Here is a 22,795-nt window from a genome sequence, read left to right as displayed (position 1 = left end):
TGTAGTGGAGAGCTAATACTTTATTACAAACACTAGAAAGCCAAAATAAGCCAAACCTAAGCCATGATAAGTATGTAAAGTATGACAAACACAGTTATCAGGAAATTCAAATGACTCCTAGTGTAGTGAGAAGTGTTAATAACTCAGACCTTCAATGAAGTTGAAACATTCAACAAATGACTACTGTAAATAACAGAATAAACATATGAGTCTAGGAACTGTTACACGTTCCTTACTGTGGGCTTGGCATTTTGGACCTTTAGATACGACAACACATAATCAAATTTCAGATTAAGTTTACTTTCATAGTGTGTGGTTTTCCCTACTCCCTTTTCTTCCATGCAGTTTCTTGATTTCCATATACATTCTTCAGGATGTATTCCAACAAATGTCACAAAGTCAGATGATATTCAAAGTCCTCCATCTGACGGCTCTTAATCTTTTTTGCCTGAATATTCATTGGAAGGACTGATGCTGAAGCTGAAACTCCAATACTTTGGCCACCTGATGTGAAGAACTGACTCATTTGAAAAGACTCTGATGCTGGGAAAGACTGAAGGCAGGAGGAGAAGGGGACGACAGAGGATGAAATGGTTGGATGGCATCACCGACTCAATGGACGTGAGTTTCGGTAAACTCCGGGAGTTGGTGATGGACAGGGAGGCCTGGCATGCTACGGTCCATGGGGTTGCAAAGAGTTGGACACGACTGAGCGACAAAATTGAACTGAATCTTTTTTGCCAGCACCATCTGTAGCTGTCAGAGAGCCCCCTGCTCCCAACAAGAGGACCTACACATTGCTCTGTGACGGCCAGCACACTGTGGACTTTCCCAGCCATTTTCCCAGTCCTGGTCCCACTCTCTCCAATCCTGGTTTAATAAAATATATTGGTTCCATTTAAAAACTCTACCTTCTGTGGGACGAATACAATGAACTGTTTCCTTCTCAGAACTCCTCAGCACTTAATGCCAAATGGTCATTGGATTCTGAGAACAAACTACCTGCATGGGTGGTCCATCTGTCCATCTAGATGGTAAGCTTCTTAAAGCAGATATTTTTTCTTTTTTTAACCTACGTATCCCTATGATTTGCTCATTTATTTATTCTTCTCTTTCTTCCACAGACAGTTATATTTTTTAGAATTTAAAAATGAATGCAGAAGGCATCCTGCCCAATCTCCCACCCAATGCAGGAACACCCTCTCCAACAAACCTGAAGGAATCAGAGGATGGCGTAGGAATTTATATCATTTTAAAAAACACTATAAAATAATGCTGTATGCTTCAAATGTTCCTATTCCATTCAATTTTTAATTCTTATGAATGTCTCAGGATTTGAGGCCACATTAGATTTAATCTTCATAGTTTCAATTTAGAAAACTGAGTGAAGCAAGCACAAAGTGAAAGAACTAAGGGAATAGTTCATTATGAATAGGAAAGTCACTTTGACTTTTAAAAATGTCTTAAGTTTCTGATAATTTAGGTTGTAAATGAAATAGCAAATAATACTTGAGATAAGGTTTTCAGAGAAATATGTTAACAGTTCAGTCACTCTTTCCAGTTAACTAAATCTGCTGATAATTATATGGCTGTGATCTTACAAAATAATAAAGACTATGGAAAAATCTACTAGTAAATTTGATAAGAATCTTTAATCTGAATAAATTAATGAGAACTGTTTTCCAAAATTCAGATAAAATTCTTAAAAATCTCTAATCTACTAGCACCTCCTAGTGGAAAGTTTAAAGGATACAATTCCAACCAATCGGAATTCAGAATAGTTATCACATTTAAAGCTGCTAAACCAATGGCAGTATGAATCCTTATGATACGTAAACATGCCTGGAAAATAGAAGCATAATTTCATTAATATAATTGATTTAAAAAATTAAAATGGTAAACATGTACATGATATCTTATCTATTAGAAGCAAAACAGTTCAGCAATAGTTATGTTACAGACCAATTTTCATGTTAAAATATGTCAAATATGGGTCCAGAGAGTGTGCAAGAGCCTTTTATTCTTCACTGGTATCCTCAACCAAGGGTTGAAATGGGAAAAAGACAGAAACTAAATTAATCAGTTGATTTATAGAAACTATAGTTTTATACTTTATAAGTTAACAAAATTAATTCTGAGGATTATCTGGAGACTTCATCACTGTCATCTCTATTTCCCATTACCAGAGAGATATTATATAAACATATATACAAAATTAAGAAAAATAAAGAATTAAGAAAACACTTAAAACTCTTTTGAAGAAAATGCTTAACAATACTAAGGATTATATAGGTGTTTTCTCTAAATCAAATGAAACCAAATTAAAGTTCAAAGGTTTATTTAATGCTTCCTATTTATTAAAATGGCTCATTATTTTATGAAAGAGACTTTGAATATTAGTGAAGAGCAAACTATAGCTCTGATCTTAAAATTTTTAATGTTCTTTTTATTTCAATGACAAAGTTTTACATATTTGGCTTAGTCAGAAAACATGTGAATGCTTCTAAGCTAATACATTTTGTGTAGGATTCCCAGTAAGATAATAAATATAATCATCAATTTGGTCAATTTAAAAAATGCAACTAACAGTCTTTAAAAAATTATTCAACATTTATGATTGACAAAAAATCTGTAAAATCATAGATTAAAAATGAGTGACTACTTAAATCTAACGATCAGGAAGAAAACACTTCCACAGAAATTAACTACTCACCATAATCTGGATGAAAAATTTGGCGAATTAGAAGAAGGAACCATTCTTTAGTCAAGCCACCCATATCCAAACCAGCTTCCCCTACAAATGTAACTTTCAACTTCTTTTTCAGGTCTGCTCTTTTCCGGGTTAACTGAGGAAATTATAAGATAGAGGAGAGCAAAAGGCAGTAAAAAAGGAAATTAACCTTTTAAATTCTGGGAAATGTATTATCATATTTACAATGTCACAAAACTTCATCCATCCATCCATCCAATAAATCTGCCCAACCCTATTGTAATGCTTGCTGTATAGATTCAAGCAACCGAATTAGCAAAGTCAGGTACCTTGCTCAAGGTTATTGCCTACTGGCATCGTACTGACTCCAAGATTTTAATTTAGTCAAATACAGTACAAAGTAACTCATTTAAACTTGCCTTCAACACTAAAGTTTTAAAAAATCACATAACTAAATCAAACATTATAATATTCACATGAAAATCTGGTTAAAGAACTGTACATGCTTGAAGTTTAATAATACATGTATATACAATCAAAGTATCAATATGTTTGACCCTAAATATACCCAATATATCCTTGTAGATCAGACTTCTAATTTTACAGGTGAGTAATCTGAGGCCTGGAGAAGTTAAAATGACTTGTTAGGCACCCAACCAGTTAACAAAGGTGGTCTAGAATCTACTTTATATATTCAGAAATATGAATTACTCATTTAAGTGTTTTATATGAAATCCTTTTATGAATATTTAACAACAAACCACTAAAAACATATTAAAAAATGAACATAAGGCTTAACTATGAATACAGAACTGTTTTCAACCATTGTATCAAAATATAAGAAAGCACACCACTGGCATATAGAAATAAAGACAGCTTACTAAGATTTTAGTAATGAGCCACATTATCAAATTATTTAGAGCTTTAATCAATTAATACTAATCTGGAATAAATAATCTATACCTCATCAAGAGAATCGCTAACCAGATGTGTCCGCCTTACTTTCATATTTAGAAATAACATATTCATATCAGGTCTCTGTCTTCGAGATACTTTATCCACCAGACTTTGCTAATTGAAAAAGAAAGCAAACATTTTCATTTTTACTTGAACTATAATCTCAATTAAAACATTTAAACACTTAGGTAAAAATCACTTATATTCTTCTCTTTACCATCTCTCACACAAACAATTTCATAAACTCAATTATGCAAATTTTGATTTATGAAAATGCCTTATTATTTCATTTTGGGACAATGATAACAGAAGGGGATACAAAATGGAGGACCCAAAAATAATTCAACTTCTACAGTAAAAGAATGTTGCACTGCTGCTTCTGTATGTCTCACCTCTTATGTAGCAAAGTTTTCTGTTTAATAAATACAAACAAAGTAGGAACATTGGGAACAAGGTACATACGTCTGATGATAAACTTGGCTTACGCTTAAGATACTGGATTTACTCTACAATCTACTTCTAGAAAGTAATTTTCAACATATTTCAGAAACCATTAACAATGTTCATATCCTTTGTCCCAATACTAAACAGAGGAAATATTTTATACAGTGACATTCATCACAGCATCATCTATAAAAGCAAAACTTTAGAAATATACTAAGTATGAATGTCTAGTGGAATTATAATACAGTTATCAAAAATGATGGTCATAAAAATCATGTAAATAACATGGAAAATGTTTAAGGAATGTACAACTAAAAAAAGCGAGGAAACAAAATTGTATACACAATATTGTTTCAACTCTGATGCCTCTTAAAGATAATACAGGTAAAGACTATCAAAAGCAAATTCCCTAAAATGTTAACAATATTTATGCCTGGGTGTTGGAAATAAGGGGATGTTTTACAAAAGTATAAGAAATATATGAATGTCATTTATCATATAAAGTCTACATGCTTGTGTAATATATTTAATTTATTTAAACTTTCAGACTACCTCATCCTCTTTGGTAGCAAAGAAAATGAATTATTGTGCAGATTAAAGATAAACATTCTGACATTTTAAATACATGCAGCAATTTGCTTTAGTGGGTAAAATTTCAATACCCTAAATCTACATAGTAAGGCTACTTTCATGATTATGTAGATTACTATAATAATACACTAATTCAGAGCCCTTCTTCATCTCTCCAGTATTCGATTCTAAAGGCTTGCAGTAGGTTTTTTTTTTCCTTTCCCCTTCTCTGGGCCCTCTCTTTTGTGCTCAAACAGATCTATATTCCTAGCATAGTATGCAGTGTCATGGACCTGTTTTTCCAACCCTTTCTTATCTTCTGTTCCCAGTTGAGCTCCTGGAAGCCATCACACTGGAAATTATCCAACACACAAACTTAAACTAGGATGCTGATGGAACACAAAGCTTACTGGCTACTCCTCCCATCAGAAATTCATACTGCATAGAAAGTGCTTCAGATGAAAGAAATAACCCAATGATGGTAGAATTTTACACACAGACTGATGAGGAAGTTATTTTTAATCTGGGAAGTCACTTTCACAACTTTAAATTATACTATATAAGTTCTTGCTTATATTAACTATCTATAAGGCTACCCTGTGTCAAAATAGTCACCAGTCATTAATTCCAAATAGTATGGCATAGTTTACAAGCTAAAATGCTGGGAAACACCCATAACTGAGAAGGCCACTGGACTCTTCAGTTGCTACTCATTTGTGCCCTTGCTCTGTGGAAGAGAGCCCAGGATACATGCTATAGCTGCCACTCTCCTTTTAAATGAAAGGGAATTTAACAGAAGAAGGTATTTAAAATCTTAAGTGTGAGTGGCACAGCAGAAAATTGCTCAGAGGAACTTAAAATTCTAGCTCTTTAGATTTTTTCTTATAAATAAAAAAATCATAGCCCAAGGCTTAAAAAAAAAAAAACTAAAAAGGCACATGAAATGGCATAAATGCTAATCATCAAAATGACTAGCTAGATAGACTAATCTTTGAGCCAATATTTAACCAGGATTAATAATTCTGGTGCTAAATACCCCTGTTGAAATCTACTTCTCAGCAGGGTAATATGGCTATGTTACTCCTTTGGTACACAGAGGCGATACCATTTCTTCTAATATTCCAACACTCAGTGTAAACTGACTCTGGGATGTCACTAGTTACTCAAATCTTTTGTCCCGCTCTGTGACAGCAAAAAATACTCACCTTCTGGTGAATTACTGAAGAATCAACAGTTCTTACTTTTATGGTATTTGAAGTATTATAACTTATGCCTTAGAATTCTTTTTATATCCTTGAACAAGACATGGAAATCATTTCTTTTACTCTACAGGTCTGTCTTGGGGTCTCTATTTTAAGAAGACTATTGCCAACCTCTCTAAGTTTTAAAGTTGTTAAGTAATCATGTCGCAAAAGCAGAAACTCAAAAACATATGAGTATTAAAGTGTATCGTCTAGAGCTCTAATTTTTTTTTTTTAAAAAAAGCACAATCAAAGTAATTATGTACTTCATCTATAACTTTACTGTGTTATGCAGAAATCTGGTAGGCAATGGACAGGACAGTCCCAGAGATGAACTTCATCCTGCCTAACTTCATCTGGCCTGACTGCTGCCTGTCTCAATGGGCCTGCAGGCATTTTGGTTCCCTAAGAATCAATAAAACACCTTTCACCATCTATGGACATATTTTTCAGTTTTCTAAGACTACACTTTTTGCTATATTTTCTAATTTTTCAGCTGTTTCTATTTGACTTTCATAAAATTTAGAAAACATGTTGGTGGTTTGAGCAGTTTGCTCTCAAGGACACCCCTTTTCTTGTCCTCACTGTAGTTCTTTCTCACTGATGCATTGCTAGTGACCCTGGAGGATGGTATCTACAAAATAATGTCCAAGTTCCCACTACTTTGGATCTGTGAGAGGCATTTAACCTTCCTGCTATATTTATAAAACAATGAGAAGTTGATGAGGAGTATTTTTTCCCCTGTATCATGAATAGGTTTAAGTACTTTTTGAGGGTGTATGATATGAATTTTACTTTTGACATTTCCTGATTATGCTAGAACAATTCACATGACATTTGACTTATTTGTTAAATTATTTACTATATATTGATTATAGTCAGCATAAATGTTTTCATAGCTGGCTTACCCTTGCGATGCTTATCATCTGTTGTTCTGAGTCTCTTTGAATAATGATTTTTTTTGCAGCTATAGAAATAACGAATGGGTACTGACAGAAGGAAAACCTGCTCAACAAGTGAAAACAGAAAAAGCAAAATGGTGTATTTTTAGCAAAATTATACTAAGGGAATCTAAGGTACCGCTTCCAACAATATTAAACCATTACTTTTGTACTGTGTTTTACCATTCACAAAATGATTTTATGTGCATCATTTCTTTGAATCCCACAGCCCTGTGACCTATACATCATTATCCGATGTGCAGTGGCTTTATTCCCTAGAGGAAGCTACATCCAATGTTCTGAAACATGTGCTGACAGCTTACACTGTTTATACAAATAATCTCAATTTATGCAGCCACTTGTACATCATTACCTGGGAAAAATATGGCCAACATCAGAAACAGGAGGCAGAAGTGCAGATGAAGGATTAGGACAGAAAATCATGTGCAGAAATTAACATAAGAATCCATTACTCTATGAGTATGCATAGGCACCAGAAATGCTTATGCATCAGAAATGAAGAAATCTAGCAAGAACTATGGTAGGAAAAGTAACACATTTAAGAGCAATAACATAAAAGGAAAAGTGTTGCTTTAGCACTGTTATTTAATGATGCAGTAATATGGAATGGTATGTATTTGTAAACACGCAACATACAATCAAAAGTTATGAAAATAACTTCTTTCCTGGGTCAGAGCTTACTCTGTTATATAAAAGAGCCATAAAGCACACAGATAAGATGCATTCAGAGAGAACTAGTAAGGCAGCAATGACTCTTTGGGAGCTAGACTCCCACATAAGTGGCTGTAATGAATCCATCAGCCGCAGTTGGAACACATCCAAGGACAGTCGATCAGCACATGTGTGACCACTGGTCACACTGCGATGTAGGCATTAGGAGGAAAAAGGAGATAGCCCTGGAATGACCTGAAAATGAAATGGTTTTCCTCTTGGAATGAAACTGTTAGAAAGCAGTAAGAAAATTGCTCAGTATTAATGTGTAATAATTTTGAATCACAAAGTGCCAACTAAAAATTTGGAAAGAAAAAGAAGTGCAATGAACTTAGTAGGATAATGCTGGTCTAACTATGTACTTTAAAATAGTGTTCTCAGCCCTTCCCTAGTCATAGCACATAGACAAATGATACTATGTGCATCACACACTGAGATAAACACAAGAGGCTGGCCATGGCCAGACACGTGACTTGCCCTGGGGCTCTGATCCCCTTCTAGGGCCCAAGGGCTGAAGGGATCATAGGATCAAACCTCTATAACTCATTCTTGGTACACCAATGTTACAGTACAGTGTTTAGAGGAGCTTTGCATTAAAAGATGTCGCTGAAATATGCACAGTAACTCTTGGCATTGTATTGTAGCTTTGTCTACAACATTACAAATACATTAAAGTGGGACAAAAAATATCTTTGTAGAATAAACTCTGACAAGAAAAAATCCATCAGACTGGCCAAGGTCCCCCAGAAGTGGAATTCTTACTCAGTTCAGGTGTGGATTGATATATATCCAGGATTCTAGTCTATGTTTTAGGTCAATTCTGGTAGAAAGGGTCCCTGGAAGCTTGAACCAATTCTGGGGCTTGGGGTTACTTATACCCATATCATCTCTCTCAGTTAGTCTCTCTTAGAATAATGCATTCTGTAGGACAACTCAGACTTTGGGAATAAATTATGTCTGGGATAGTCTTGCTGGTTTAATCCAAACTCTAAGTGTGACTATAAGGTGCAGGGTAATGAAGAATTTGGCCAAGTGTTTTGAAAATCTATTACACTAATGTAACAAACCGTTTCTGGTGAGGCCCTGTCTCTGTAACATCCATTTTTTTAATGCTTTGTATAAAGAACAAACACTTCATCTACAGGAAGAGGAAGAAAAGGAGTGAATTCACGTGTGTATGTGTACACATGTGTGATCACTGTGGGAGATCGGGCACCAGCATACTATGGTCCATGGGACCAACATGGCCGACAACTCAGGCTTGTGAGTAAAGCTCTGGAACACAGACACACCCCTTCAGTTACATATTCACTAAGGCTGTTCTGTGCTAGAATGGTAGACCAGAGACTGCATAGCCCAAAGAGCCAGACACATTTATAATCCTGTACTTTCCAGAAAAAGTTTGTTGACCTCTGTGCTGGGTGATGACACATAGAATAAGAAAATTTATAAGAAACTGCATATTAAGAACTTTTCCCTTCTTAAAAAGATGTTACTAACCAAACAAAAATCATATTAACATAAACATAACTTCAGATGAAATAGAAAAAGAAGATGCTTTAGGAAATATAATGATATAATGATTTCAAGGCTGGATATCTAAAATATACTTAGAAGTTTATATGTTAAGGTATGTGTATATGTAAATTTACTTACACAAACTTAAAAGCCAGTCATTATTTTGTATAGTATTTTATTCAGGTGAATAACCAAATGAACTTTTGATCATACCTGTGAGAGTTTCCAAAGCTCTGCCAGGTGTGGTATTCTTCCATGAGGTCAATGTGATCCAATGTAGAATTATAGAAATCAGTATAAGGAATAAGGGGAGGGTGAACCAAGTTGTTCGCAGTATCTGTAAAGATAATTCTAACATAATGATCTTTCCCAATATGTACATGATTCATTCTAGTAGGAAGAATATTTTAATGCCCACCAGAAAGCCTTTATCTACAAATTCCTCTTTTAAGCAATTGAGGTGCTGAATGAAGAAGGTAGCTTAAAATTAAGGTCAAAATGCAGCCAATAATTACTTGCTTTAAAAGAAAACTTGAATGGTGAGGATTATAATAGTAGAGTAAAGGGAGTAAGCAAATGGCATACTCAGGAATGAATATAAGTTCATGTATTCTTAGGAACCACTACTTAGGTCCTATGCAGTTGACAGCCATAAAACAGAATTCTGCTCAATAAAATGCATAAAGCTTTTTCATGCTTATACATTAATTGTGAAATCCATTAGCAAAATAGAAAATACATTACTACAACTCTCCTCCTCAAAGGAATGATTTAAGATGTACGTAATGCCTCTATAGTATTTTGAGGTCCTTATGGAAATATCCTTATATTTAATAAAAGAAAAGTAAAGATGATTGAATAATAAAACCTACTAAGTAAAGCCAATACTTTAGATGCTGATGGGATCCACCACGAACACTTTGATATAGGTGGAAATTCTTCAGGTTTTGCAGGAAACAGGCGTAAAGAAATAAACTGCAGCAATCTCTCTACCAATGGTTTGAACCTCTTCTGGGATAATCTGGTAAAGATTTTGAAATAATTCCAATCAAAATTCACATTTTCTATTTTGGCAATATGTTTGTTAGAGATCAAAGTTCATCCTTTATGCATAAAATTTTAGGCTATTCCCCCAAATTATATTTCTTTAATTGCCCCAAATTTGAAAAGATGCAAAATCTTACCTCAAATATCGTTTCTTAATTAAATAAGAAATAAACACCAAAATTACTAAAAGTTAGCATTAAACATTTCACTTTTAAGGCTTTTAGTGTTTAGTCACTCCTCATTCATAGACTCTGTATCTGCAAATTCACCCATTTCCTACTATTTAATTCTAAACCCCAAATAAATAATCGTGGCACTTTTGTGGTCATTTCATGGCAGTGCAAAGAGTGGCAAAAAACAGGAGTTGCTTATGCTGAGGCTGAATAAGGTGATGCTCTGCCTCCTTGTTTTAGCTCTCATACTGCAAATAAGTATTCTTTATGCAATCTACTCGGGTCATGTTTTTCAAATTCTTAGCTTTTCATTTGTGATTTTGCCCCTAACTCTAGTGCTGAAGTTCTAAGGTTCTGACTAGTGTTCCTAAGAAGGATGTGATGTGCCTTATGGAGAAGGTACTTGTGTCCAATAAGCTTTGCTCAGACATGAGTTATGATGCTGTTGGCGGTGTGTTAGCTGCTCAGTCGTGACTGACTTTTTGTGACTCCATGGACTGTAGCCTGCCAGGCTCCTCGGTCCATGGAATTTTCCAGGCAAGAATACTGGAGTGAGTTGCCATTCCCTTCTCCAGCGGATCTTCCCGACCCAGGGACTGAATCTGGGTTTCCTGCTTTGCAGGCAGATTCTTCACCTTTTGTTGGCTGTGAGCTGAATGTTAATAAAATAATGATTTTATCAAATAAGGCGGCTTTAAAATGAAACAAAGATAAAGTAAGGCTATGTACTGATATGCTGATGGAAATGTTGTGAGCAAAGGCTCGTAGGAATCTAACCCTCTTGAGTGGGAATAATGGTTTACTATTCACCAATTCAGTACTCACAGTAGCTTTATAGAATGTTAACTATTGCTAATAATGAGAACTGACTGTATTTAAAATTAATTTTGGGATGATTTAACTTCTTTAGCTTGTATTAGTCATGGGGAAAAGTAATTGTTAATGTAAGTACAGTACTGTGAAAAAAATACTGTACTTTTATAAATTGATATTGATGGCTAATATGTTCAACAATAGGAATGTGCTATATAAAATGCAAAAGCAGTGGACAGAAATCTCAACAGCTGGTACAAGCAAAATGGTTACTTACACACAGAACAGATCTTTAATGTATCCTCTACATAGTACTAAATAATACACTTGTAATTGGCTTCTGAAGCACTGTGAATTATAAGTATCATTTCTAAAAACCTGAAAACATTTAATGTTATTATAAAATTAAAAGTTCTTAATATCATAGAGTAATTTACTTTTTAAACCAGTGAGCTAGGAAATGATGGTCAGCTTCCACTAAGCTGGCTGTCTGTCGTAGCAAGTGGGCATAGATGACATATGTAGATGTGTTATTAAATTGAGGATTCTGAAAAAGATATTAAAGACAATTGTGTTAAAATTGTGTTAACATGTAAAAGGAAAGACACTAAGCTTAATGAGCTAAGTGGAAAATTCAGAAAACTAAATTTGAGATTATGAAATACTAGATGAAATCCTTTAAAATAAGAATCTATTTGTTTCATTATTTAATTAACAGAGACTTCCATTTCCACAATGGTCCAGGGGCTTTGAATTAAGAAAGATTTAGGTCTGAGGGCTAATTCTACCACTTACTACTATACACCCTTAAGAATGTTCCTTAAACTTTGATGCTCAACTTCTTCATCTAGAAAATGGGAATGATAATATCTATCTTGGAGGTTGTTTTGAGTACTAAAAAAAAGAAACAAAAAGATAACATAAAGCACCTAGCTCACTGCCTAGTATAAATGGAGAGAAATCACTCCTTTCCAATTAAGCAAAAACCTGGTTCTTTCTTGATTTAAAAAAGGTGGGGGGGACAGAGAATGCTAGAAAAATAAAAGCTGGTAATGAAACTTTTGCAATGTGAAAAGAGTTATTTGCACATTTCACAAAGAACAGGGGAGAACCACCTAACAGCTCCTGAGAACTTTTAAATGTTAAAGGAGAGCTTGTAAACCAAGCACAAACTCTAGTTACATTTCCAAAATCTAAAACTCACAATGTACATTTCAGAACTTGATGGTAAAAATAAGTGTTATTGAACAATAAACTGAAATTGTAAAAAAGAAAAGAGCACCATATATTTTTCAAAACTGACTTATGGTCAGGATGGTCCAAAATGAGGGAGTGACCCCAGCTGATAACCTCATCAAGTGTTAGCTCTTAAGAGTAGAACTTACTGAGGACCAAATACACTCTCCTAAAAATGTGAGTTGCATGCTGTCACTTTCTAGCTTTTACTATCTTCACATATATTTCCTTTCTTTCCCCCCCAGTTTTGTCTTTCTCTTCTTACCTTTTTACCTCCCCTTCCTCGCTTTACATCTCTCAACTGCCTTTTATCTATTTCCCTTATTTCCCCCCACTTTTTCTTCTTTTTCTTTTTTCCTCTCTCCTCCTCCTTCTACCCATATCTTCCATATTTTTTTATTGGACATAATATTAAGTTAAACATTATACCTTATTTAACATAATTTTTTTATCTTTAAATGAGATAATAATCTATACAACTATCTTTGGTAAACTGTAAAGAATAATACAAATATAGTATGCTAGCTATGGGAATAACATACTTCTCAAAAAATTATAAAAGTTAAAATTACTTTTCATTTGTTTGGACCTTATTTATATCAATGAATCTGTATCTCTTGAGAGGAAAAAGTTCATTATCTTTGCTTCAGCAAACATAAACAACCACTTTGACTTTTCCATTAGAATTCTAGCTTAAATATTTATTGAAAAGTTAGAAACCTACTAATTGGGAAACAAAAAAGAGTTTTGAAGCCCCCTTAAAAAACTAGTTACAAGACAGGAAGCTGACTGGAGGAGGAAGAAGTGCTTCTGTTCTGTTTGTTCCAGAATTCAACAGCAGGAAGGTAAGAACTAAATTAAAATATTAAATCTGGATATAATTTAGCTTCCCACTGTTTGTTATAGCTTTAATTCTCTGATTAAAAGTAATTATAATCTAAAAAGTATCAGAAATGCTGCTCAAAATAATACTTAGTACTTGGTATCATTTTACTTTCACATGTACAGATTGAAATATGAATTATACAATTTCAACTAAGTTCTTGCTTTCTTACCTGTAAAAGTATAAAATATGCTCTAAGATCATCTTTTGTTCGTGGACTGAAAAAGAAAGAAGTGTGACTGATGAGAGATGCTTAATCTTACACCATCTAATAAAAATTATCAATGTTTCTGTGAGAATTGACTTGATGAAAGCTAGACTTAAATCTGAAAACATAAACCTAGACTTAAATCTGAAAACATAAACATAAATCATTGCCCAAAGTGTACTAGATGCCCTTTATAAATGTAAAGCCAAATCATCTGAAATATAAATAAATAACATGTGTATTAAATTTTGAAATTTATATGTTTGAATGTATATTACATATATAATTTTAAAATTAGTAGTACTATTCCTCTATGGAAGAATTATCTGACTGAATAATGATTTAAATTATTTGGTTTTAAGTAAAATCTAAACTACTTCTTTCTATAGTAGTCTACATAATTTTCAGATTATTTTTTCATTGGGACTACTATTTTATTTTAGAAATTATATTTGAAAATATTTTAATAAGATAAAAGCAATTCATAAATATTAAAATTCCTGGTGATAAGAGAGTCCTCTTTTTTTTTTTTCCATTTTATAGCTGTACCATTAAAATTTCCATCTTCCTGTCCTATGCACTAGTATTTTAGTACAGTGTACAGCTTTGGGTACAGAAATGGTGGTTAAGATCATAGGCTCTTTTGCCAGACAGTCTGGGTTCTAATTATGACTAAGGTACTTATTGTGTTAACCTAGGCAATTTACTTCTCTGTAAATTAATTTCCTCAAGTGTGAAGTGAAAATAATCCTATTACCTATTTCACAGGATTGCAGTGAAGATTCAATATGAGAAATACATGCAAAATCATTTGAAAGGTGATTAGCCCATAGTAAACAATCAATAAGCTATAAATCTTGTTGCTGTTACTATAAGTCCAAAATAAAACAAAATTTTGGGGATAGAGACCACATGATCCTTTAATAAGTAAGTTGCATCAAATTATTTTAATCTGTCTCAGGTACATATTTGAGGAGCAGGGGTTAGAAAGCTGTGGGAGCGTGCTCAGAGGGGACTAAGGTCCTGCAGTTTCAGACCACTGGACTTCCTCACTCTCCTAAGCATTCTTTTAACATTCTAATTTTTCTTCCTATCGCCAATGAGGCATTATATATTCAACCAGAAACATAAAATTCAAGGAAAATGCAAAAGTATTACTAGAACGATAAACTAGGAAAATATTAAGATAAAAATCACATGTAAAATATAATATGATTTCAATTGTTTTTAAAAGACAACTAGAAAAAAACTGCACAGTTACATTTTTACTTTTTTAATACTATTCTGCCTTTTCTCAATGTTCTATAAAAACCACCAATTTCTTTGAAAATTGGAACAATGTTGTTAAAATATAGGGTATATTTAACATATTTAAGAACTGTGGTTTGGTATTTTCAAACTGGGCTTAATATAAACATTTAAATTATAATTTAATGGCATTGCTTGGCTTTAAGAGCAGCTATTATTTACTATGTTATTTAAGTAATATCAATTTAAATATGTACTTTTAAAACTGTATTTTTGTGTTCTGCATATTCCAAACACTATCAATTACATTGTTCATCATTCTTTATATAACAATTCAATATTTAGTTCCAGAAAAAAAATATTTTAGTGGCTAAATTTGTTTCCTTATATTAGAAATAAGGAGATGTCTACTCTGCTACCCGGAAGCCCAAGGATAAATTTAATGCTCATATTATTTCATTCTAGGTTACTGATTTAACCACCCATCTACACAACAAATATTATATACAGTTTTAAACAATTCACAGATCCTCTGAGGCTCACATGTGGATCCTCCTAATAAGTCATAAGTCTTGAGTTAAAAAGCTTTGTTATAAATGGTTTACAATTTCATTTTATGTTTTTACTGTTTCAACTAAAATCTTTTCTGAGTAAAACACACACATATACATTAAAGTTGGATGAGGTGCACAGATTAACCATCTATACTGAGGAGCCACAACTACAATATTGGCCACAATTACCCTTTCCAGTCTTGTAACAGGCTGTTAATGATTCCCTTTAATACTGTCTTCTGAATGTCTTGAGGCTGTAGGCAAAAGAAAATCATGAAATAATTAGGATTAGATATTTAGGTGACTTTTATATGTTACTTATATTTGCAGATCTGTTTCAGTGGTTAAAACTGGACTTGATGACTGACTACTGCCACTTATGGTGGTCTCAATTTCACTTCTGAAAGATTACAGTGAAAATGCTCCCTGGGATGTGCACTGTACAACCTGAACAAACAGACGAGGTGGCTGTTTGATGATTACCATCAGTTTTATGTGACAGTGAAAAACAGAAAAATAATTTCACTGTCTCTGGATTGACAGGGTTAAATCATGAACACAAACTGAAGAATAGCATGTTTAACAATATAAAATGATGGCATACATTTTGTACATATTTATATGTTATAATTAGCAGTTAAGTCCACAGTTCATTATAAAGTACAACCAAGTTATGTTAAAAAAACAAGATAAAAATTTTTTCTTATAGAATTTGAAAAACCTTTTAATTAGAAAAATATAAGAATTAAAAAATAATCTAACTTTCTGAGAATTTCAACTAAATTTACCAAAAAAGTTTCTTATGTAATTATGTTACAAGGTGAGTTTTACAACATTTGTGTGACTGACTTCAAAGTACAGTATTAGACTAAAATAACTGTATGATCTGCATGTGTTCATAAATGATACTTACAGTATTAAGTAAGGCATCATATACAGCATTCACAAATTTAGCATTAATCCCAGAGTCTTCAATAGTATTAAACGAGGCAGAGGCATCTTTCTGAAAATTCAATTAAAGAACTAAGTGTATATAACATTTTAAGAACTATTCTAAGTAATATCTGAATCATAACTATTCCTTCATAATTTATAATAGTCTTAGTATGATGATATAAAAGAACTGTTACGGCTAAATTGCTAAAAAGGAAAATAAATACATAAGGATTATTTTAATAATTTCTTTTTTAAAAACTGAAAGAATGGAGTCAAACATTGTTATTCGCTAAGTCATGTTTGACTCTTTGTGATCCCACGGACTGTAGCACGCCAGGCTTCCCTGTTCTCAGCTCTCTCCTGGAGTTTGCTCAAATTCATGTCCATAGAATCAGTGAGGTTATCTAACCATCTCAAGTATTACATTAGTACAAATAAAAACAATTTTTAAGATATCACTTAAGTAATTATTGTGATATCTATAATTTCAGAATTAATACATATTTATATTTGCTTAAGTAGCTGCTTAAGCCAATATTGTCTAGAAAAAGAGGTAAATTCAGTGTCTTTTTGGGGGGAAAATTTAAAAAGTGAAAAATGTGCTTTACGTGTTATTACCTTAAATGCAGCACTTAGTTCTGGAAAAGAATCAAATGTTGTAAGATAAAAATCATATACTGTTTTCCAATCTCCTGATGACTTAGCTTTTTCTACATCTTCCCTAAAATAAAAGCATTTATTAGCCACAACAGATAAAAACATTATGCAGATAATACAGCACTGATTCTTTACAGATAAATGTTACCCAACATGCAACTTGAAATAATGAAGCTGAATACAGGAATGTGTTCCAGTTAATGTAAATATGTAGTTTCTGAATTTATAAGTCTTAATTGGATTAAGATATTAATCCAGCTTCAACTTTCCCATTTATTTGCTTTTTAAAAGTTCATTTTTGGGCTTCCCTGGTAGTCCAATGGTTGCGGATCCACCTTGCAATGCTGGGGACACCAGTTAGATTCCTGGTCTGGGAGGATCCCACATGCCACGGAACAACCAAGCCCAAGCACCACAACGACTGAGCCCGTGTGCCTAGAGCCCGTGCTCGGCAACAAGGGAAGCCCCTGCAGTAAGAAGCCCATGCACCACAACTAGAGAGCGGCCCCCACTTGCTGCAATAAGAGAAAGTCCATGCACAACAACAAAGACCCAGCATTGGCAAAATACATACATAAATATTTTTTTAAAAGTTCATTTGACATGCTCCTTATAATTATCTCTTTTTTTCCTTTACAGTCAAATTTCTTGACAGATTTTGTTTACATTCTGTCCCTACTTTCTCTTTCTCATTTAGTCCTTCGAGTATCCATTTGGTTTTTATTATTGCTGCTGCTGCTGCCAAGTCGCTTCAGTCATGTCCAACTCTGTGTGGACCCCGTAGACGGCAGCCCACCAGGCCCTGCCATCCCTGGGATTCTCCAGGCTTGGTGCAAAAAGTAAATATGGTTTTGCATTGTTGAACTTTGCCCTTTGATATTGGAATACACTCTTAAATAAATGTGGTTATGTTACTATACATCATTTTAATGCACATTTCTCGCTTTATGTTTTTTTGCTAATGACTTATTACTAGCTGTTTATTTTATATTTTAGACTACAGAAATGATGTTAGACAAAAAGCTAATTTGAGCAATTTTTGTATTCGAGTTTAAAATGGGTCATAAAGCAGTGCCAACAACTCACAACATCAACACATTTGGCCCAGGAACTGCTAACGAATGTACAGTGCAGTGGTGGTTCAAGAAGTTTTGCAAAGGAAATGAGAACCTTGAAGAGAAGCAGCATAGTGGCTGGCCATTGGAAGTTAACAATGACCAACTGAGAGCCATTACTGAAGCTGCTCCTCTTATATGAGGAACATGAGAAGTTGCCGAAAAACTCAATGTTGACCATTCTAAGGTCATTCGGCATTTGAAGCAAACTGGAAAGGTGAAAAAGCTCGATAAATGGATGCCTCGTGAGCTGCCTGCAAATCAGAAAAACCAACGTTTTGAAGTGTCATCTTCTCTTATTCTATGCAACCAACCATTTCTCAACTGGATTGTGACCTGTGATGAAAAGTGGACATTATACGACAACTGGCAATGACCAGCTCAATGGCTGGACAGAGAAGAAGCTCCAAAGCACTTCCCAAAGCCAAACCTGCACCAGAAAAAGATCATAGTCACTGTTTGGTGGTCTGCTGCCTGTCTGAACCACTACAGCTTTTGGAATCCCAGCGAAACCATTACATCTGAGAAGTATGCTCAGCAAATTGATGAGATGCACTGGAAACTGCAACGTCTGCAGCTGGTACTGGTCAACAGAAGGGATCCAATTCTCCAGGACAACACCTGACCACACATCACACAACCAATGTTTCAAAAGTTGAACAAATTAGGTCATAAAGTTTTGCCTCATCTGCCATATTCACCTGACCTCTTGCCAACTGACTACCACTTCTTCAAGCATCTTGACAACTTTCTGCAGGGAAAACACCTCCACAACCAGCAGGAGGGAGAAAATGCTTTCCAAGAGTTCGTTGAATTCTGAAGCATGGACTTTTATGCTACGGAATGAATGAGCTTATTTCCTGTTGGCAAAAATGTGTCAACTGTAATAGTTCCTATTTTGATTAATAAAGACGTGTTTGAGCCTAGTTATAATGATTTAAAATTCATGGCCGGAACCAACATTACTTTTGTACCAACTTAATAGCAGCAAGGTAGTTTTTATGGTCTGTGTGTCACTTAGTAAATGAAATCTTATTTTTTAAAAAGGACACATTCCTTCATCTCTGCTTGCTTATTTTGACTCATTTTCTCTTATTTAGTGTTTTTTTTGTTGCAACATTATCTATCCCTTACCTGTTAATTATATATTTGTTCTCACCTTCAACTTGAGACATCTAGTCTTTGGTGCCTTCACTTTTATAATACCATATGAGCCATAAGTTCAATTAATTTCCCACACAAAAATATTAAATTATGTGAAGTGCCGACATGCAGTTGACTATATGTCTACATGTAACAATGAGCCAAAACTTACAGAAAGTCTTTCATAGTTTTGGGCTGAACTGGAAGGATGGGTTCTGGAAGAACTGGGGCTTTCATTTCAGATGATAATGGATCTGTGGAGATGCGCTGTTTTTGTCTGACATCAAGGGAAATTGGTGGTAGGTCTCTCACTGTGAAGGATAAAGTATTCAATGTAACTAATCATAAACTTTTCCAAATTATAAAAATGCCACGCTAAGTCAACATGAACAGAAAAGGAATAGGTTATTTTGTATTGCATTCACTTTGGGATCATATAATAGAAAAACCTACCACACTGAAGGGCACTTGTTGGGATAGTCTGTTGTCACCCTACCCAATTTCACCCACAATAGAAAAATTATATGACATTAAAAAATTATTTACAGATATAATATGGGGCTTCCCAGGTGGCTCAGTGGTAAAGAATCTGCCTGCTAAGCAGGAGATGCAAGTTCAGTCCCTGCACCTCCAGAGGGCTGGGAAGATCCTTTGGAGAAGGAAATGACAACCCACTCCAGCATTCTTTCCTGGAAAATCCCATGGACAGAGGAGCCTGGTGGGCTACAGTCCATGGGGTCACACAGAGTCAGACACAACTTAGGGACTGAACAACAAAAACAGATATAATACAGAATTTTTCTTTTGATGCCTCCCTTCCTATAAATTATGTCTTTTAGAGATTATTTCAGTGAGATTAGATGTTTTTAGAGATTATTAGCTTTCTGAATATAGTTGCTCCTTGAATGGTGCAGAACTTGGGCACCGATCCCTCACATAGTTTTACAGTTGGCCTTCTGCACCCTTGGTTCAGCATCTGCAGATTCAACCAAACACAGATTCTGTAGTAGTACAGTACTTCTATACTGAAATTTATTGGAAAAAAAAAATCAGCCTATAAGTGGACCCACACAGTTCAAAGCCATGTTGTTCAAGGGTCAATTGTATATGCAGATCACTTATTTATATCCTCTGCAATTCTCTGTTGGAGTTTTAGCACTTTGTTATCAATTTGCATGAACAGTTTATGTATTCTTCCTTTTCCCCAAATATCCACTGGTTCACTGACTGGCCTTTTTGTTGCATTTCATAACCTTATAACAGCAAAACAAGCACCAAAATATCTCATAAAACAAATGTATGGCTTAAAGAATTACTGCAAGGCAAACACCTGTGAAACACTAACCAGTCAAGAAACAGAGTGCTACCAGCCCCTTCCTGCTCTGTCTATTCCAATGTTAGTTAATTTCTTTCAATTTCTTTATAACTCTTCCCTCATTTCTTTTTTAAATGTTAAATATTTTCTCATTTTTTAGGTCTCATAAAGTGCTTTTACACTTGTTTGCTTTTATGTTCCTTCCAGCTTATTTCTAAAATTAAATTCTAATTATTTCCTTTATTGTCACTTCAGTTTTCATTTTTTGCAATTCTAATTTATGGCATTCTTTCAGGTGTCATATCATTTTCTTAATGAATTTTAGCTCATTTTGAAGTAGAATTTTATCTTTTTTTGTGGGCATGTGTTTCAGATGTGCTCTCATTGTTCAAGTGGCTGTTATTCTGCTTTTTTATTACAATAAAATTTTTAAATTAAAAATTATAGAATTTTGTAGCCAATTTGATTTGAAATTATTTTCCCCAAATTTTTAGAAGGAGGTGTAGCTCTCATTTTTTTGTTTTTATGTAGAACTCAAATATATGGTAGTTTGCTTTCTGGGATTCCAGGCCCTGTTTCCCTGCTCCACTTTTATTCCGGTTTTCTCTCTCTGTCCTTAATCGCTATTGTCCCAGAGCTGCTCAAATTTGATTCTAATCTCAGGATGCCCTCCACACGCACCCCAGCCTGGAAGGAAGTACTAGTTGGGAGAATTCACAGGGGTTACCTGCTCCCTTCAGGTCTCACATGGGCCATCTGCATGCACCTGCTCTTGGCAAAAACCCCTCCCAATTTCAGTTTCTGTTCTCTAATTGGCCTCCTGAGCTTTCCAATGAATAGCCATTCCCTTCTTCAGGGGATCTTCCCCACCCGGGGATCAAACCCCTGTCTCCCGCATTGAAGACAGATTCTTTACCATCTCAGTCACCAGGAAAGCCCTTCTCCAATGAATACCTGCTGCTTATTCGGAAGCTCTTTTGGTCTCGAGTCCGTCAAATGGTCCCGATGCTTCCTTCTGTTTACATCACGCTTACATCTTCTGATTCTGGTCATTTGTCCTGCTATCTTTTGGGGTGTACAGGGACATTTTATAAGCTGATTCTGTAGTAAATGATGTCCAAGATGTTTAATTTTGCTATAGAGGTGGTATGTGTGTTTTACTAGGGATTCAGGGAGATTAAAAAACAATGCTACTTCGCTGTTACCTTCTTTTAAATCTGTTTGCTTTTGATTTTATTTCTGAAAACAGAAAAGTAATTTTTCTTATTTTATTCATTTTTAATTGGAGGATAATTGCTTTACAATATTGTGCTGGTTTCTGCCATACATCAACATGAAACAGCCACAGGTATACATGTGTCCCCTCACTCTTAAACCTTCCTCCCGCCTCCCACCTCATCCCACCCCTCTAGGTTGTCACAGAGCATCAGGTTTGAGCTCCCTGTGTCATATAGCAAATTCCCACTGGCTATCTGTTTTACATACAGCAGAGTATATTTTTCAATGCTACTCAATTCAATACACCTTCTCCTTCCCCAACTGTGCCCACAAATCTTGGAAACTGAAAAGTATTTAAATAATACTTCTATTACTTAACTTATCAACATATTCCTTTAGTAATTTTTTTTTAGTAATTTTTTATGATTAGTAATCCAAGCCTTCCCTCCCTAGAGACCTAGAGAGCAGATGACCATGTATCTCTTCTAATCTGCACTTCTTTTCCCACTGCAGTACATGTGAAGGATGTACTTACCACATTGCCTAGCAAATAATAAATGCTCAATAAATTTTATCATTTCTAGAATTTATGAGGTAATACAATATAAAATGTATTTTTTTCCTAAATGGCCCATTTCAGAATACCATGTATAAAAGTATGTCACTGCACACTGTTTTTTGATACATTTATCATATGTTAAGTTCTTCTATATTCTGGAGCCTATTACTGGGATAATGCATATGATTCTACTGACCTGTTAATTTTTGTATGAAATAATTTCAGTTACTATAGCTTAATATCTATCAATACCTGGTAAGGCAATAGGCTTGGTCAGAGATAGCTGGTGGCTTGGGCATGAGTGGTAGTAGTAAACTGATGAGAAATTGTTGGATTTGTGACATATTCTGAATACAGAATGATAGGAAGATGTGTTAGCAGACAGGTAGGAATGCCAAGATTTGTTAAAAGAAAAATGAGCCAAAGATGACTTTGATAATTTAGCTTGACCATTAACTGGGACCATTTACTGAAATGGAGAACACTAGACCACTCAGTTCAGTTCAGTCACTCAGTCGTGTCTGACTCTTTGCAACCCCATGAACCACAGCACGCCAGGCCTCCCTGTCCATCACCA

General features: G+C 34.5%; 1 protein-coding gene and 1 long non-coding RNA gene across 5 annotated transcripts in view; one reads left to right on the top strand and one right to left on the bottom strand.

The window, feature by feature from the left end:
• Window positions 1-22,795, bottom strand: part of HECTD2 (HECT domain E3 ubiquitin protein ligase 2) — a 74,293-nt gene that overhangs the window by 15,903 nt on the left and 35,595 nt on the right. For all 4 annotated transcript variants that reach the window (XR_006345326.1, XM_043925343.1, XM_043925345.1 and 1 more), the window contains exons 3-14: window positions 19,299-19,437; window positions 16,830-16,932; window positions 16,189-16,278; window positions 15,465-15,529; window positions 13,438-13,483; window positions 11,584-11,693; window positions 9,986-10,134; window positions 9,327-9,450; window positions 6,831-6,927; window positions 3,674-3,781; window positions 2,714-2,846; window positions 1,754-1,842 (exon numbers count right to left, since the gene is read on the bottom strand). Coding sequence is in view for 3 of the 4 variants with exons in the window: in XM_043925343.1 (XP_043781278.1) it covers window positions 1,754-1,842; window positions 2,714-2,846; window positions 3,674-3,781; window positions 6,831-6,927; window positions 9,327-9,450; window positions 9,986-10,134; window positions 11,584-11,693; window positions 13,438-13,483; window positions 15,465-15,529; window positions 16,189-16,278; window positions 16,830-16,932; window positions 19,299-19,437 (1,253 nt within the window). In the remaining variant the exon portion in view is untranslated. The remainder of the gene's footprint in view (window positions 1-1,753; window positions 1,843-2,713; window positions 2,847-3,673; window positions 3,782-6,830; window positions 6,928-9,326; window positions 9,451-9,985; window positions 10,135-11,583; window positions 11,694-13,437; window positions 13,484-15,464; window positions 15,530-16,188; window positions 16,279-16,829; window positions 16,933-19,298; window positions 19,438-22,795) is intronic.
• On the top strand, window positions 18,165-18,421 carry LOC122708797. Its single transcript, XR_006345327.1, has 2 exons — window positions 18,165-18,200; window positions 18,333-18,421. It is a non-coding gene; the product is annotated as an uncharacterized LOC122708797 (long non-coding RNA).

Source organism: Cervus elaphus, chromosome 15, assembly GCF_910594005.1.
Source record: "Cervus elaphus chromosome 15, mCerEla1.1, whole genome shotgun sequence".
In the NCBI taxonomy this organism is placed as follows: Eukaryota; Metazoa; Chordata; class Mammalia; order Artiodactyla; family Cervidae; genus Cervus; species Cervus elaphus.
Note: the sequence above shows the minus strand (reverse complement) of the source record. Positions and strands in the feature narration are given on the sequence as shown.